At 41.2% G+C, this 13,845-nt stretch overlaps 1 protein-coding gene across 1 annotated transcript in view; it reads left to right on the forward strand.

The window, feature by feature from the left end:
- The first annotated feature begins 3,430 nt into the window (after window positions 1-3,430).
- The window catches only part of LOC134539340 (progestin and adipoQ receptor family member 3), a 50,674-nt gene continuing 40,259 nt past the window's right edge, over window positions 3,431-13,845 (forward strand). The window contains exons 1-2 of the mRNA XM_063381284.1: window positions 3,431-3,606; window positions 8,591-8,712. Of these exons, the coding sequence (XP_063237354.1) occupies window positions 8,596-8,712 (117 nt within the window). The 5' untranslated portion in view covers window positions 3,431-3,606; window positions 8,591-8,595. The remainder of the gene's footprint in view (window positions 3,607-8,590; window positions 8,713-13,845) is intronic.

Consider the following 13,845-nt stretch of genomic DNA (forward strand, 5'->3'; position numbering starts at 1 on the left):
CCTGGCCCAAACGGGCTGCGATGTCACCCCACTGGGGTGTTCTCCCTGCTTGGAAAACTTCAAAATTACAACCCCGTTCTGCCAAGTGTCACCACTGTGCTGCAACATGAAAACCTGATATATTGATTTGACAACTTAATTAAAGTAACATAAGAGAAAATTGACATATATTTGAACAAGACAATGTTTTATTGAACTCTTCTTCCCTCCCATGCCGGAAGATGAACATTTTGCATTAACCATGTAACACGTTAGTTGACCTGGCACCTGTGTCATGGGAGAGTTTGTGAGGTTATGTTACAATATGTATCATTTATTTGCATTATAAACTATGCTATTATTTAATAAATAATTAAAATTTATAAATTAGAATAAATATTCAGAATATTTTTTTTTTTTAATTTCCATTAATTATTTAAACGTATCTCCATTATATACACATGTTTATATTAATATTGAATACTGAGTATTCATTTTTTAAAAAAATAATAATTCTATTGAATATATACTTTACCAACCTTATTTATTATGTCACTCCAGCACTTTCATTATTTTATTCATATTAATTATTTGCATGCAAAATTAAAGTTAGTAATGCGCGTATATAAGTACAAGCACGATTTGTTTTGTTAATGTATACATTTTTTTATAATAAAAGGGAAAGGGTCAGCGCGGGGCTGCTGGTACGCGAGGCTTGTGGTGTGGAGCAGCGCCTTAACCGCCGCGGCGCCCTTGACCCAGATGCTGTCCGACTGCCGGCGAGGGGCGGAGTGCTGGCCTTGCTGACCGGACACATGTCCACTCGACCGGCCTGTCCGACGAGGGAAACTCGACCGCGCTCCTGGGTTACACGCGCGCCAGCGCAAATAAACTTTTTTTGACGTGACAACGTCTAATAAATCGATGAACGCCTGCTGCACGCACGAAAAAGTGTCCCGTTACGCACACTGTCCCGTTACGCACATTGTACGCTTGCGCCGCATCTATCTCTCTTCCACTCGATTGGCCTATGCGTCCAAGGAGAAGAAAGACAGCGGCAGCACACAACTTACATCTACGTGTGAACTGTTTCGTCGACTGTTTATAAAGTGAAGTGAAAAGTTTATGTGGTTTTAATTGCTTATTACAACAACAATTTCGGCAATAAAGGTTAATTATTCTTGCATTTTAAAAAATCTGATTACTAGTATAATTTCAAGTATTTATTCTTTTATTATTAAAATAAAAATGATTCATTTTTATTCATAAACGTATGCAATCATTTCATCAATGTTTTGTTATGACGTTGTCACGTTAAACTATCGGCCGTAAACCGCCTTTACAGACAACCAATTTTTTTTATCAACTTTCAAAATTCCTCCGTAATTAAGGCTCGGTCCGACACCACGTCGGGTAATCAGAATTTCCTCGTCTTCGCCATTGTTTTAGTGTTTCCCCTGCAAATTCTTTCCGATAGCACTTTTTTTTTCTTCGTCTCGTTTCGAGCGGTAAAGGGTCTTGCAAAGAGACTACAGTGTTATGGACACTTGCACGATGACTCTTTTGCACGATTAGGTCCGTTCTACAATGGCGCGGAAACGGATACGGATCAAGTAAACGGAAACGGAACATTACACTATCGCGTCTGCAGCTTCCACAATGCACGGAAACGTGCACAAAATGCAGCCGGTGTGATTGCATTTCAACGTTATAAAATTTGTAATGCTCCCAGATTAGAGCAAGGGCAGAATTTACATTTAAAATTTAAAAAAAAAAAAAAAAACCATGAAGTAATAATAGAACAGTGGATATTCTTATACTTGATATATTTTTTTTAACATATTTAGAACATAAACAAACGTGGCCGCCTCATTGGTCGCACGGAGCGACGTAAACGGAAGAGCTCAACAATGCCGAGCTAATCCGTACGGGTCTGTCTCCGTCTGCGTGCTATTGCAAAACGGACCTAATCGTGGAAAAAATTCATGCAAGTGTCCATAACTATCATTTCTTGCAAGACCTTTTACTGCTCGAATATAACGTTGAGAACATTTGTGACCTAACAAATAATGCAAAGAGAGCAAACGGAATACATTTCCTGGAATATCCTCTGATTAACACAGTAATAACAAGAACATGAGCCTTGACGGGTTCTGTACCTCTCGTTGGTAGAAAGCTAACCCACGTAGCATTCTGGCTTGCAGTAAGCTTTCCGCGACACTTCGATCAGACTTGCTGAGTCATTTCAAGCTTGATTTAAACTAAGCTTTTCAAGATTATTGCAAATTTTTGCATGGGAAAACTTGCAACTAGCTTGAACTAGACTCACCCATTTAACTTGGCATTGCAACGTTAATTCAAGCTCGATGTTAGCTTGTGGTATCAATCTAGCAGCAAGCTAATCCCATCACACTACAAAGGAAAAAAAATAATTGTAATATATATTAAAATTATTATATATATTGCTAAAATAACAGAAAAACTTTCAAACGGTAATGTGAAATTACATCACTTTATGAGAATTTATGAAAATACATAAGTATTAACAATAATTTAGTCTCAACATTAATATTTGAAAATATTATTAAAATAATGTAAAGTGATAGTAAAAGTTATTACTTCGAAAAAAACATAAAAACCACGTTCAATTACATTGAATAAATTGTAATGGATATAAATAATTTATAAAAAAATATTTTCTGACCCCCCTTTCCGTGGGTTAAAAAAGGCTAAGACAGAATATCACAATTGTAGCCATTTAGCTACGTAAGGTTACAGAGATATTATTTTGAAAAAAAAAAAAAAATCATTCTTAGGGAGCTACAATAATGCATATCCTCCCTATTTCAGCACATATGCCTTACGCACACAAAATTCGGCAGACATTTGTGATTCCAAGTAGCCTATATTTAATTATATATGGATTTATGACTTGTTTTCACGAAATATTCAAATAATTGACTAATGTTTCAGTTTTATTTTCTATGTAAATGCTAGCGTTCTTAAAGTCCACTATTCCCAGGGCCAGGGCTACGGCCTGGGTCCCCAAACATCACCTTGGAGAGTTCCGTGCCCGAGTTACGGGACGGCGCGATAGTTACGGTGCCGTAACCTCGCGCGCCCCGGCTGGCCCGTGCTGGCGGCTCTCTGAGAGCGCCGTGCCCGAGTTACGGCACGGAGCGATAGTTACGGTGCCGTAACCTCGCGTCCCCCGGCTGGCCCGTGCTGGCGGCTCTCTGAGAGCGCCGTGCCCGAGTTACGGCACGGCGCGATAGTTACGGTGCCGTAACCTCGCGTCCCCCGGCTGGCCCGTGCTGGCGGCTCTCGGAGAGCGCCGTGCCCGAGTTACGGCACGGCGCGATAGTTACGGTGCCGTAACCTCGCGCGCCCCGGCTGGCCCGTGCTGGCGGCTCTCTGAGAGCCTAGCAGCGGACAGTCGGTTCGTCCAGCGCCTGGCGGTCGGTCGTGGAGCGTGGAGCGTGGAGTACAGTGCACAGTCCCGCGCTTCCTGAAGAGCGCAGATTCCAGTCTCCTGGAGAGGGAACCTGCGGCTTCAAACCTTCCTTCCGAGAGGACCGCGTCGCTAGAGGCGAACCCACTTGTGCGTTTCCTCCTTTAGTTCTAAAGGTACGTACTGTAGCTTCAGCTCAACACCCGAGGTTCCACGCAGCTCTCTTCCCCTCTCACCCTCTCCCATAAGCTCGCTGGTGCTTCTGGCGCGGTCTCGCCTCTACAGTGGCACGGAAAATGGGGACGGATCACGTAAACGCAGACGGATCAAGCGCGGATCCAGAAGGGGGGCGGTGGGGGCGATAGCCCCTCCCGGGACCAATTTTATTGATCAGCGTATATTTATGTTCACTTAAATATTTAATTCCGTATGTTAAACTTTTATCTCAACAAAAGTTGCATGGAGCTACTAAGGTTCTGTATTTGAAACCTGTAATTTGTAAATAATATTCCAAGGTCAATATATGAACACTTTCATTTTTTGCAACTACGACCTTTCTTTGTGCGATAGCCCCTCCCGAAAAGTCATCCTGAAGCCGCCATTGAGACGGATATCACGGAACATTTTAACCATCGCGTCTGCTGCTTCCACAACGCGCGGAAACGTAACTACATAATGGCAACCAATGAGATTGCATTTCAAGATAACGAAATATGTATTTAATTAAAAAAATATATATATATATTGTATGTACTTCGAGATCATAACACGGGCAGAATTAATAGAACACTTAGTATTCTTTAACTTGAAAACATTTTTTTAACGTGTTTCGAAACATAAACATAGGTGTGCCCAGACATTTCCATTAGGGGGGGCCCTGCTAATTTTTTAAATCAGAAGCCGAATTTAGAATGTCAAATAGCCTAAATACATTCACTCATTGACTTGTTTATATTTTTGTGCAGTATCAACGAGATATGTTTACTAGTTAATATTTATATCCTTATAATTTTAGCAATCTTGAAAATATGTTTTTTTTTTTTCCCCATAGACAATGTTTAAAGTGTACTTACACATTTCCCCCCCTCGAATTTCCAATAGCTTGGTCCGGATCTACCTTGAAATGAACTTCTTTTTAGTGAATGCAAACACAGCAATTCAGACAACAGAACTTTAACAAACCTCTTAAAATATATATATATATATTTTTTTTTTGCTTGGCCATTGCAAGGGACTTCGTGTTTTAAATAAACTAAGGCGGCCGTATTTCCAGAACGATAAAATGTTTAAAAATATTGTTAATTAGCATGCTGCAACACTGAAACACAGATTGAGTGTCACAGTGCCAGGAATATACGAATATTAACGAACGCATTAGAGAAAATGCCGATCTGATTGATTACATTAGGGGGGGCCATGGCCCACCTGGCCCCCCCTGTAGGCACGCCTATGAACATAAACAAACATGGCCGCCACATCGGTCGCACGGAGCGACGTAAACGCAAGAGCTCAACAATGCCGAGCTGATACGTACGGGTCTGTCTCCGTCTGCGTGCCATTGTGGAAACCTGTTCCGTGATATCTGCCTCCGTTTACGTGATCCGTCTCAGTTCCCGTGTCATTGTAGAACGAGCCTTTATGGCTTTTAGAAACAGACTCCGCTCCGATATGTTGAGCAGTTCTGAAGCTCTGCACACCGCGTGTGTCCAGTAGGCGGACAGTTATGCCCTGATTGAGGAGTTTGTGAGGGGAGCTGGTTCTCCAGTGTTACGGCTCTTAAGGCCCGTCTCCTCAGGGTGTCCACAGTTAGTACTTTCCTACTATATCTAGTACTTTTATAACTTTTTTAGTGGTCTAGTACATTTACGCTCAGATCTATAATTTTTTCTTTAATGTAATATTATTAGTCAGGGGCGCCACAAAAAAAAATTCCAAAGAGGGGGGGGGGTTGCAATATACCTTTTTATAAATAATCATCGACCCCCCCCCCTATTGAAGCGGGGGGTCCGGGGGTCCTCCCCCGGGAAAATTTGTATTTCAAGGTGGGAAATGGTGATATTAGAGCAGTTTTATTATCTAAAAATTGATTACACAGCACTTTCTTTGCCCCCGTTTGCCCCCACTTCAAGATTTCAGAGGGGGGGGGGCAAAATTCTTGCCCCCCCCCTGTTGTTGCGCCCCTGATTACAGTGACTCCAATATGTTTTATTATTAAGATTAATTATTTTTAAAAATTATGGAATGTAGGTACCTATGTGTGTGTGTGTGTGTGGTGTGATATTTAAGTTAGAGCATTGCAATGTCATAATAACTTCCTAAATTGTTAAAAACCATAACAAATTATAATTTAGTACTTTTTTTTTCAAATCTAGTACTTTTTTCTCGCCTAAGTTGGTACGAAATATTTTTTCTCCTTGTGGACACCCTGCCCGTCTGCAGCAGTCCGAACTTTTAAGCTGTGCGTGTCCTTTTCCTATTGTGAACGACGTATCATTGTCGCACGGGGAAAACAGCCTGGTCTACAATTGCGATGCACGACGTCAGAATCTACTGAAGTCATAAGAGCGCAGTAAATATACAGCGCCCAAAAAAAATTGTTTTTGTTTACTGTTTTAATGCTTCGTAAATGAGTACGCAACTAGGTTGTGAATATTTAGTTAACTTGTGAAAGTGGTAGGAGCTCATTAATATTTATTTATTCGGTAAGGCAATAGTAAATTCTAATCAATGTGTGTTATTTTCTGTTTACTTTTTTTGAAACGAGAAACAGGAAACAGCAAATATCACGAATGTTCTTCTGTGCTACCAAAGGACACACATTGGGACAAAATGTTCTGGTTGAATGTATTCGGACCATTACCCACACCACCTTATTGATCACGTGGACCAATCAGCGATCAGTGTTCGTAGGGCACAACTTCGACACTGCAATTGTAGACGGGTCTTTATTCGCCTACGTGTGCGCTATGAAGAGACAGCCGAACGCGTCAATGCCGGATGGAAAATAAATGGTGATTTCAAAATACGGAAATGCATTTGAAACATGCTGGGGAATTAGGCCACGGTGTTTTCTTGACATTATTCGCGTGACCATCTGTAGTTCGAAAATAGCGTTTAGTAAACATCTGGCGAGAACATTTGAGACCCAGCAAAAAACTGAAGGGAAAAAAACTATCGTGATAAGTATGTTAACAATGAATTTAATACAAATATTTGGACATACGCTATTGCAGTTTTACACTGTTTTTCATGGTGGTAGGGGGGGGGGGAATTGCAAGAATGCAAAATAATAAATAAAAATTGGTTGGCCGTAAAGTCGGTTCACGGACGATAGTAACGTGACAACGTCATAACAAAACATTTATGAAATGATTGCATACTTAATGAATAAAATTGAATCATTTTTATTTTTATAATAAAAGAATAAATACTTAAAATTATACTAGTAATCAGATTTTTTAAATGCAAGAATAATTAACCTTTATTGCCGAAATTGTTGTTGTAATAAGAAATGAAAACCACATTAACTTTTCACTTCACTTTATAAACAGTCGAGTGGAAGAGAGATAGATGTGGCGCAAGCGTACAATGAGCGTAACGGGACACAGCGTAACGGAACAATGTGCGTAACGGGACACTTTTTCGTGCGTGCAGCCGGCCTTCATCGATTTATTAGACGTTTTCACGTCAAAAATGAAAACATAAACCCACAGAGAATGAGCCTAAATGAGCTCATGCCGAACATATGGGCCCGACGATGAAACTAAAACAGTTATCATGAACAACAGAACGTCGACAGACAGATGAACACATTCAGACTTCAGATATCAGACAGCAGAAGAATCTTAGAAGTTCGCTCGGACTTCTAAGGAAGCAAACAGATCCCGCGCAACACCTTTGCGATTTTCATTCTTTTTTTCCCCTGGTTTTCTACGGAAAAAAAAGAGAATAATGGGAAAATGTGAAGTATTTAATTATCAGAAGCATATAATTCTAAATGCTGGTCCATGTCTTTTGCCTCGAAATAAGTTTGCATATAATTACGTACAAGGAAATATTTTTTTAAAGATTTTAATTCCTCATGTAAAGACTCGACTTGCACACGAAATTTATCGCTGGCATTGATAAAACTAACCCAAATATATAATTTATTAGGAAATAATATAAAAAATTTATTAAAATAAATAATCATCAAAACCAATCGACGAGTTTTAAGTTACTGGCTGACTTAAAAAAAATTATGTGTTTAAAACACTTCTTCTTTTCCTTCAAATTATCCAGGGGGAGCTACCTTTATCCCTGGAGGCTGTCCCACAACTCCCAGCCCCCAACCTGAAGCCCCTATAAAAAATATTAGACTATATCACGGTTTGGGGTGGGGGGGGGGGAACTAATAAGACTCCTATTGATGGAGCTTTCTTACAAATAAAGGATGCAGCTGAAAAAGTTAGAATATTTGCATTGTCATTGTCTCAAGTGGTGAACTTTAAAAATTCCATACAGCTTTTGATGAGGGAAACGTTTAACACATTAATTTAAGTACTTAAGTAAACATGAATCCACCCTCCACCCTCGGGCACAAGACGAGCTATCTCCCCTACCCAGCCACCCACTGAACCTATCTTGCTGCTGGTTTGTAGAAGTACGTATCCCGTCGTACTGGTCAGGGACGCACCACCAACGCCGAAATACCAAATTGACCACAACGCCGACAGCTAGAAAACTGCTGTGTACCAAAACGCCTAAATACACTAACACCGAAAAATGTCATTGCAGGACTGCCACAAAGGTTAGGTTAGGTTAGACTAGTGTAGGTTAGGCTAGGTTAGGTTAGGCTAGGATAGGCTAGGTTAAGTTAGGTTAGGTTATATTACGCTAGGTTATGTTAGGCTAGCCTAGGTTATGTTTGATTGTGGTATTTCGGCGTTAATGTACATTTAAGAAACACACAAATTCATTCAGTTGTCATTTCGGCGTTGTGGTACACAGCAGTTTTTCTAGCTGTCGGCGTTGTGGTCAATTTTGACATTCGGCGTTATGGTATTTCGGCGTTATTGTACGTTCGGCGTTGTGGTGACGACCCGTACTGGTCAAGGAGTGAGTATAGAAAAGCTCGCTGAGCGAATGCGCGTCACGTGGGCTCGGCGGGGTGTGTCGCAGGCGAGATGCAGCTGAAGGCGACCGCCCAGGTGAAGCCAGGCCGCCTGGACGTCAACCAGAACCTGGGGGAGGCGCCCCGGGAGAACCTCGCCGTGGACTCCCGCTGCCTTCCGCGCTGCGAGGTGAGCTGCCGGCTGCTCCGTGGTTGGTCGGCTCTGACGAGGTCTCCTTCGATGCGCCACTGCACACGTCCCAGTTTCACTCGCGTACTATCACCAGAGACCGGGAAAAATTCGCGGGTTCAATGACCTGTAGGATGAACTCCATAGTTATACGTACACTCGGTCAAATGCCACCCACCCATTGGCTGCTGTCTGGTGAGACGCCCCAACGTAGCAGCCTGTGATTCGATACAGCTTTGTTTGGGTGTTTCTCATTGGCCCAGAGTCATCCAGGTGAGTTGTGAGCCAATAGCAGAGCACAGCACTGAGGTATAACTATTTGTATTTTAGCCTATCGCGAAATGCAAATAGTTGTACCTTTGTGCAACTTCTGCTATTGGTTCACTGTTAACCTGGAGGAGTGTGGGCCAATTATAGACCCTCAGTCAAAGCAGTATCGAATCACGATTCTCCCGATTGAGACGCCTCACGAGTCAGTAGCCAATGAACAGGTGACGTTTGCCCGAGTATGCACAGGATCGTAGAGTCTATCCTGGAGGTCATTGAACACGCGAATTTTTCCAGTCCCTAATTATCACAGTTTGATTTAGACAATTCATCAAGTTGAAAGTGAACTAACCTAGTTGTCTTTTTCTTACAAATGTTCAATATGTGCACCGTTAGGTCCAATTCTTCCCATTCTTTGGTTTAACACATCCGGAGTAATGGAAGAAATCGCTTCTTCAATTCTGTGTCTCAATTCTGGCAAATAATTAGGTAGCGACGGAACGTAGACACGATCTTTTATAAAGCCCCAAAGGAAAAGAAAATCACACGGCGTTATGTCAGGCGAACGTGGAGGCCACATGGGAGATCACAATTAACCTTTAATCGAAACGCACGTTGAACTGAAATTATATATTCACTCTTAGCAAGTTGCAGAACACAAAAACGCTTTTCGCTCAGCAGTCGCCATTTTGCGTAGGTGGCGCTGCAAACGAGAAAACATAAAAAGCAGTTATCGAGCATTTGCTTATCTAAAACTGTTAAGAGTTACTCTTTAATTGTGACCTTGAATCAACAGTCAACAATACTTATAGTTAGAGACCGGAAAAATTCGCGAATTCATTTCGCGATAGGCTAAAATACAAATAGTTATACCTCAGTGCTGCCCCTGCTATTGGCTCACAACTCACCTGGATGACTCTGGGCCAATGAGAAACACCCAACCAACGCTTTATCGAATCACAGGCTGCTACGTTGGGGCGTCTCACAAGACAGCAGCCAATGGGTGGGTAACATTTGACCGAGAGTACGTATAACTATGGAGTTCATCCTATAGGTCATTGAACCCGCGAATTTTTCCGGTCCGTTTTTATAGTTGATATCTACTATTAAAATTTACAACTGCGACAAATATCTGAAAGCGTATTAAACTGAAATAAGATATGCCTGCGCTTGCAATTGTTCCCTTTGTGATTGGCCGCCGTCTGCAAGAGGAGCCATTGCCCTGTCTGGCCGGGCCAATCAGGACGCAGTTACTTCGACAGTAGACATGTATCTGGAATAAACCCAGCCAGTCCCGAAACACAGACAAAGCTTCAAAGGTTTTTAGCACACAGCAGGTCTGGCAATCTTCTTTCCGCGAGAAATGCATGGCCCCGTTCATGATCCAACCACATGCAACCCGGCTGGATGGTGAATTGAAGCAGCCAATAAACTGAAGTTACCAACTTGTCTGAGTGCAAGTAGGTACGTGGTGTCTATCCTGATATCTGAAGAAAAAAAAGGGGTTTTCTATAATGTCGGTTTACGGACGATAATTTTACGTGATAACGTCATAAGAAAACATTTATGAAAAATTAGATACTTTTTAATTTTCAAATATTATTTACGGTTTTCGCAAATTTAATTTTTAACAATTTGTTTAAATATAATCACGAACAATTAGTTATAGAAATAAACTGAAATCAAATCAATGTCAATAAATTGTTAATTTGAAATGACGAAATTGGACAAAAAAAATCAATTATTTTTTTAATTGCTGCTTTTAAAAAGCCCGTCTCAACCTGTTTGACATTTATAGAAGATTTTCTCGCAACGGTGATTGGCCGGTTCTCGCACGCTCGGCTCAGGCGGAACGTGACAATGAGTCATGCTTTTTCCGTGCGTGCAGCCGGCGTTCGTCGATTTATAAGACGTTATCACGTAAAAAAAATATATTACTCGAATTTGTTGCACGTCTTTACAAATTACCTTTTTTTTTTTTCTATATCCAAAACTGACACTTTGTGTAATATTTTGAAGGGTATTTTCTGTCGTCTAAAATTTTTTTTTGCTGAATTTTTTCGTGCAGAAGTTCCCAAACTCTTCCCCCGCCTGCGTCCTGGGATTCCAGGAGAGGTAGAACACTTGGAGAAGTGACTGTGATCACACCGACCCGGGGGGGGGGGGCAGACGCCTGGCGCCGCGACGCCTGAGGCGCTACAGGAGTTGCGACAGACTCCGCACGCCCCACCGCAGATGTTGCCCAAGCAGCTGCGCTCGCCAACACCTCCTGGCGGGGCGCGACGGAACCAGTCGAGAAGAGCGACCAGACAGTTACAGCATTCGTTCATTTAATCCACTCTTTGTTCACGCTTTACAAGTACCCACGCAATACGTTGCCCAGAAAGCACTTAATGATTCGTGCCATTTTATTATTGCATCCAAAACATAGACAAAAAATAAACAGTGGGAAAAAAAAATAGATATAAGTAGAGACCGGAAAAATTCGCGGATTCATTTCGTGATAGGCTGAAATTCAAACATGTTACAATTCTGCTGGTTCTGCTATTGGCTCGCTGTTTAACTGGAGCTCTCTGGGCCAATGAGAGACTATCGACCAAAGAAGCGTTGAATCACAAGCTACCCAGTGGAGACGCCTCACAATTTAGTACCCAATGAACACGCGTGTTTACTTGAGAAATGCAGAGGATAATGGAGGCTATCCTAGAGGTCACTGAATCCGCGAATTTTTCCGGTCCCTAATTATAAGGCACAGAATTATTTTCGTAAAGTTTGCGTCTTGATTCAGAAACCTCGCAAGGCGCTAGTGGTAGTGAAGTGAAGGACTTAGCTCGTCTTGTTTTACACGAAGCCTTGTATTACGCTTAACCACAGAAAATAATAAACCACTAGGTACTTAGTGAGCGGGAAAAACTCGCAGATTCATTTCGTGATAAGCTAAAATCCAAACAAATGTACCTTTGTGCCACTGTTGCGACTGGCCTACATTTTCTCTGGGGGGATTGGGAGCCAATGAGAAACCCTCGACCGAGAAAGTGCCGAATCACGGACAACCCAGATGAGACGTCTCACCAGTCAGCAGCCAATGAACAGACGACGTTTTTCCCGAGAGTGCAGAGGACTGTGGAGTCTATCCTGGAGGTCAATAACCCCGCGAATTTTCCCGATCCCTAATCATTATTTTAACAAACTAAACATAAAACACTATGTCTTAAATAATATGCGTAAGGAACTAGAGAACGATGAAACATACCAAACAGCAAATATAGAAACAACGAATAGACCAACTGGAACAGCTTTAAGAGTTTATGTCCCGTTCCAAGTTATGAATTTATATTTGCGGTAATCACTGATCAACTTGTAGGCTTTTTAATTGGTTTAATTTTCACAAAATTTTATATTAATGCAGCACACGCTTTTTGCATAGTTAGCTGCCAAAGTTTCATTTTTAACGTTTTTGGGTTGTAAAATAATGAGAACCAACTGGAAAACAAGGCTAAAACTTTTTAAGTTTAACTGCAATGCTACTACCTGCTTCAAGAAAGGGCTATAATTTATTTTACAAAATTTTATTTAATTTTACGTGGCATTTCAAAATTCTCAAATTTGTGAGAATTTTGACAGCCAAGCAACATAAAATGAATTTTTGTAATATAAATGCAAACCATATCATGAAGTAGCCAGTAGCGCTGCAGTTAAACATGAAATGTTTCCGTTCTGTTATACATTAAATTTTCCGAATTGTTACGTCCCAAAAACGTTACAAATTGCATGAATCATTTAAAAAAAATGTATCAACTATTTTCAAACACGTCTATGAAAAGCGTCATTTTTTGTGAATAAGTTGTAAACAATTATATGCTCGCACACATTTCAGATGTTTTAAAAGATGCAAGAATTTCGAATGAAATCCGTTTCCTCAAAAATACAATGTAATTATTTTTTGGTATAGGGAAATGAAATAATCAAGTAAAATTACGGATATTTTTGTAAATTTGCACGAAAGAAACGGCATCGCTACAAAATATGTTCGCAAAAATACTGGGTTCGGAATCTTGCCCGGGCGTTTATGATTTATATTGTCCCAGTACCACACTACTATTTGTAAACAATTCCCGGAATAACTTTCCAGCATCAACAGCGCACATTAAATTAACACAATCAAACTAAATAGTGTCCAATATTTTTTTTTTTAAATATTCGATTACGTTTTCCATGGGGATTAAAAAAAACGTATGCATGTATACAACGCAAACGTATGATTACGCCTAGTTTATGCGCCAAAAGTACTGAATCCAAAAAAAAAAAATCTTTCATGCATGCAAAAGTAACCACAGAACAGTATGTTCCTTGCAGTGTTACAAACTGCGTCCTGAGCAGAGGCTATGTCCTGAGACCCAACATTGCCGCGGGGACGGACAAGGGACAATTGGACAACTGGACAACTGGACAACTGTCAGTGACCGAGGACAGGCGCTACGAGGTCGGACTGCGCCCGTTTTCCTTCGCCCGCGAGGTGGTTTCCGACAACCGACGGCCATCCACTACATCCGCGGCAGAAACCAGCTTGTAGACCGGTTACCGTGTTCCTGTTTGTTTGTTGCTTCTACGAACAGCTCAAACAACACGACGTAGAGACCTGCAAAATTCGCGGATTGATTCGGTGATAGGCTAGAATTCAAACACATATACCTATTAGATAATTTTGCTATTGGCTTACTGTTCATCTTGGCGAATCTCAACCAATTATAAACCCTCAAGCAAAGAAGGATCGAATCACAGACTAACCAGGTGAGACGACTTGCAAGTCAACAACCAATGAACTTGCGTTATTTGCCCGAGTGTAAAGGGGTATGTGCAGTCTAT

Source organism: Bacillus rossius, chromosome 15, assembly GCF_032445375.1.
Source record: "Bacillus rossius redtenbacheri isolate Brsri chromosome 15, Brsri_v3, whole genome shotgun sequence".
NCBI classification, from domain to species: Eukaryota; Metazoa; Arthropoda; class Insecta; order Phasmatodea; family Bacillidae; genus Bacillus; species Bacillus rossius.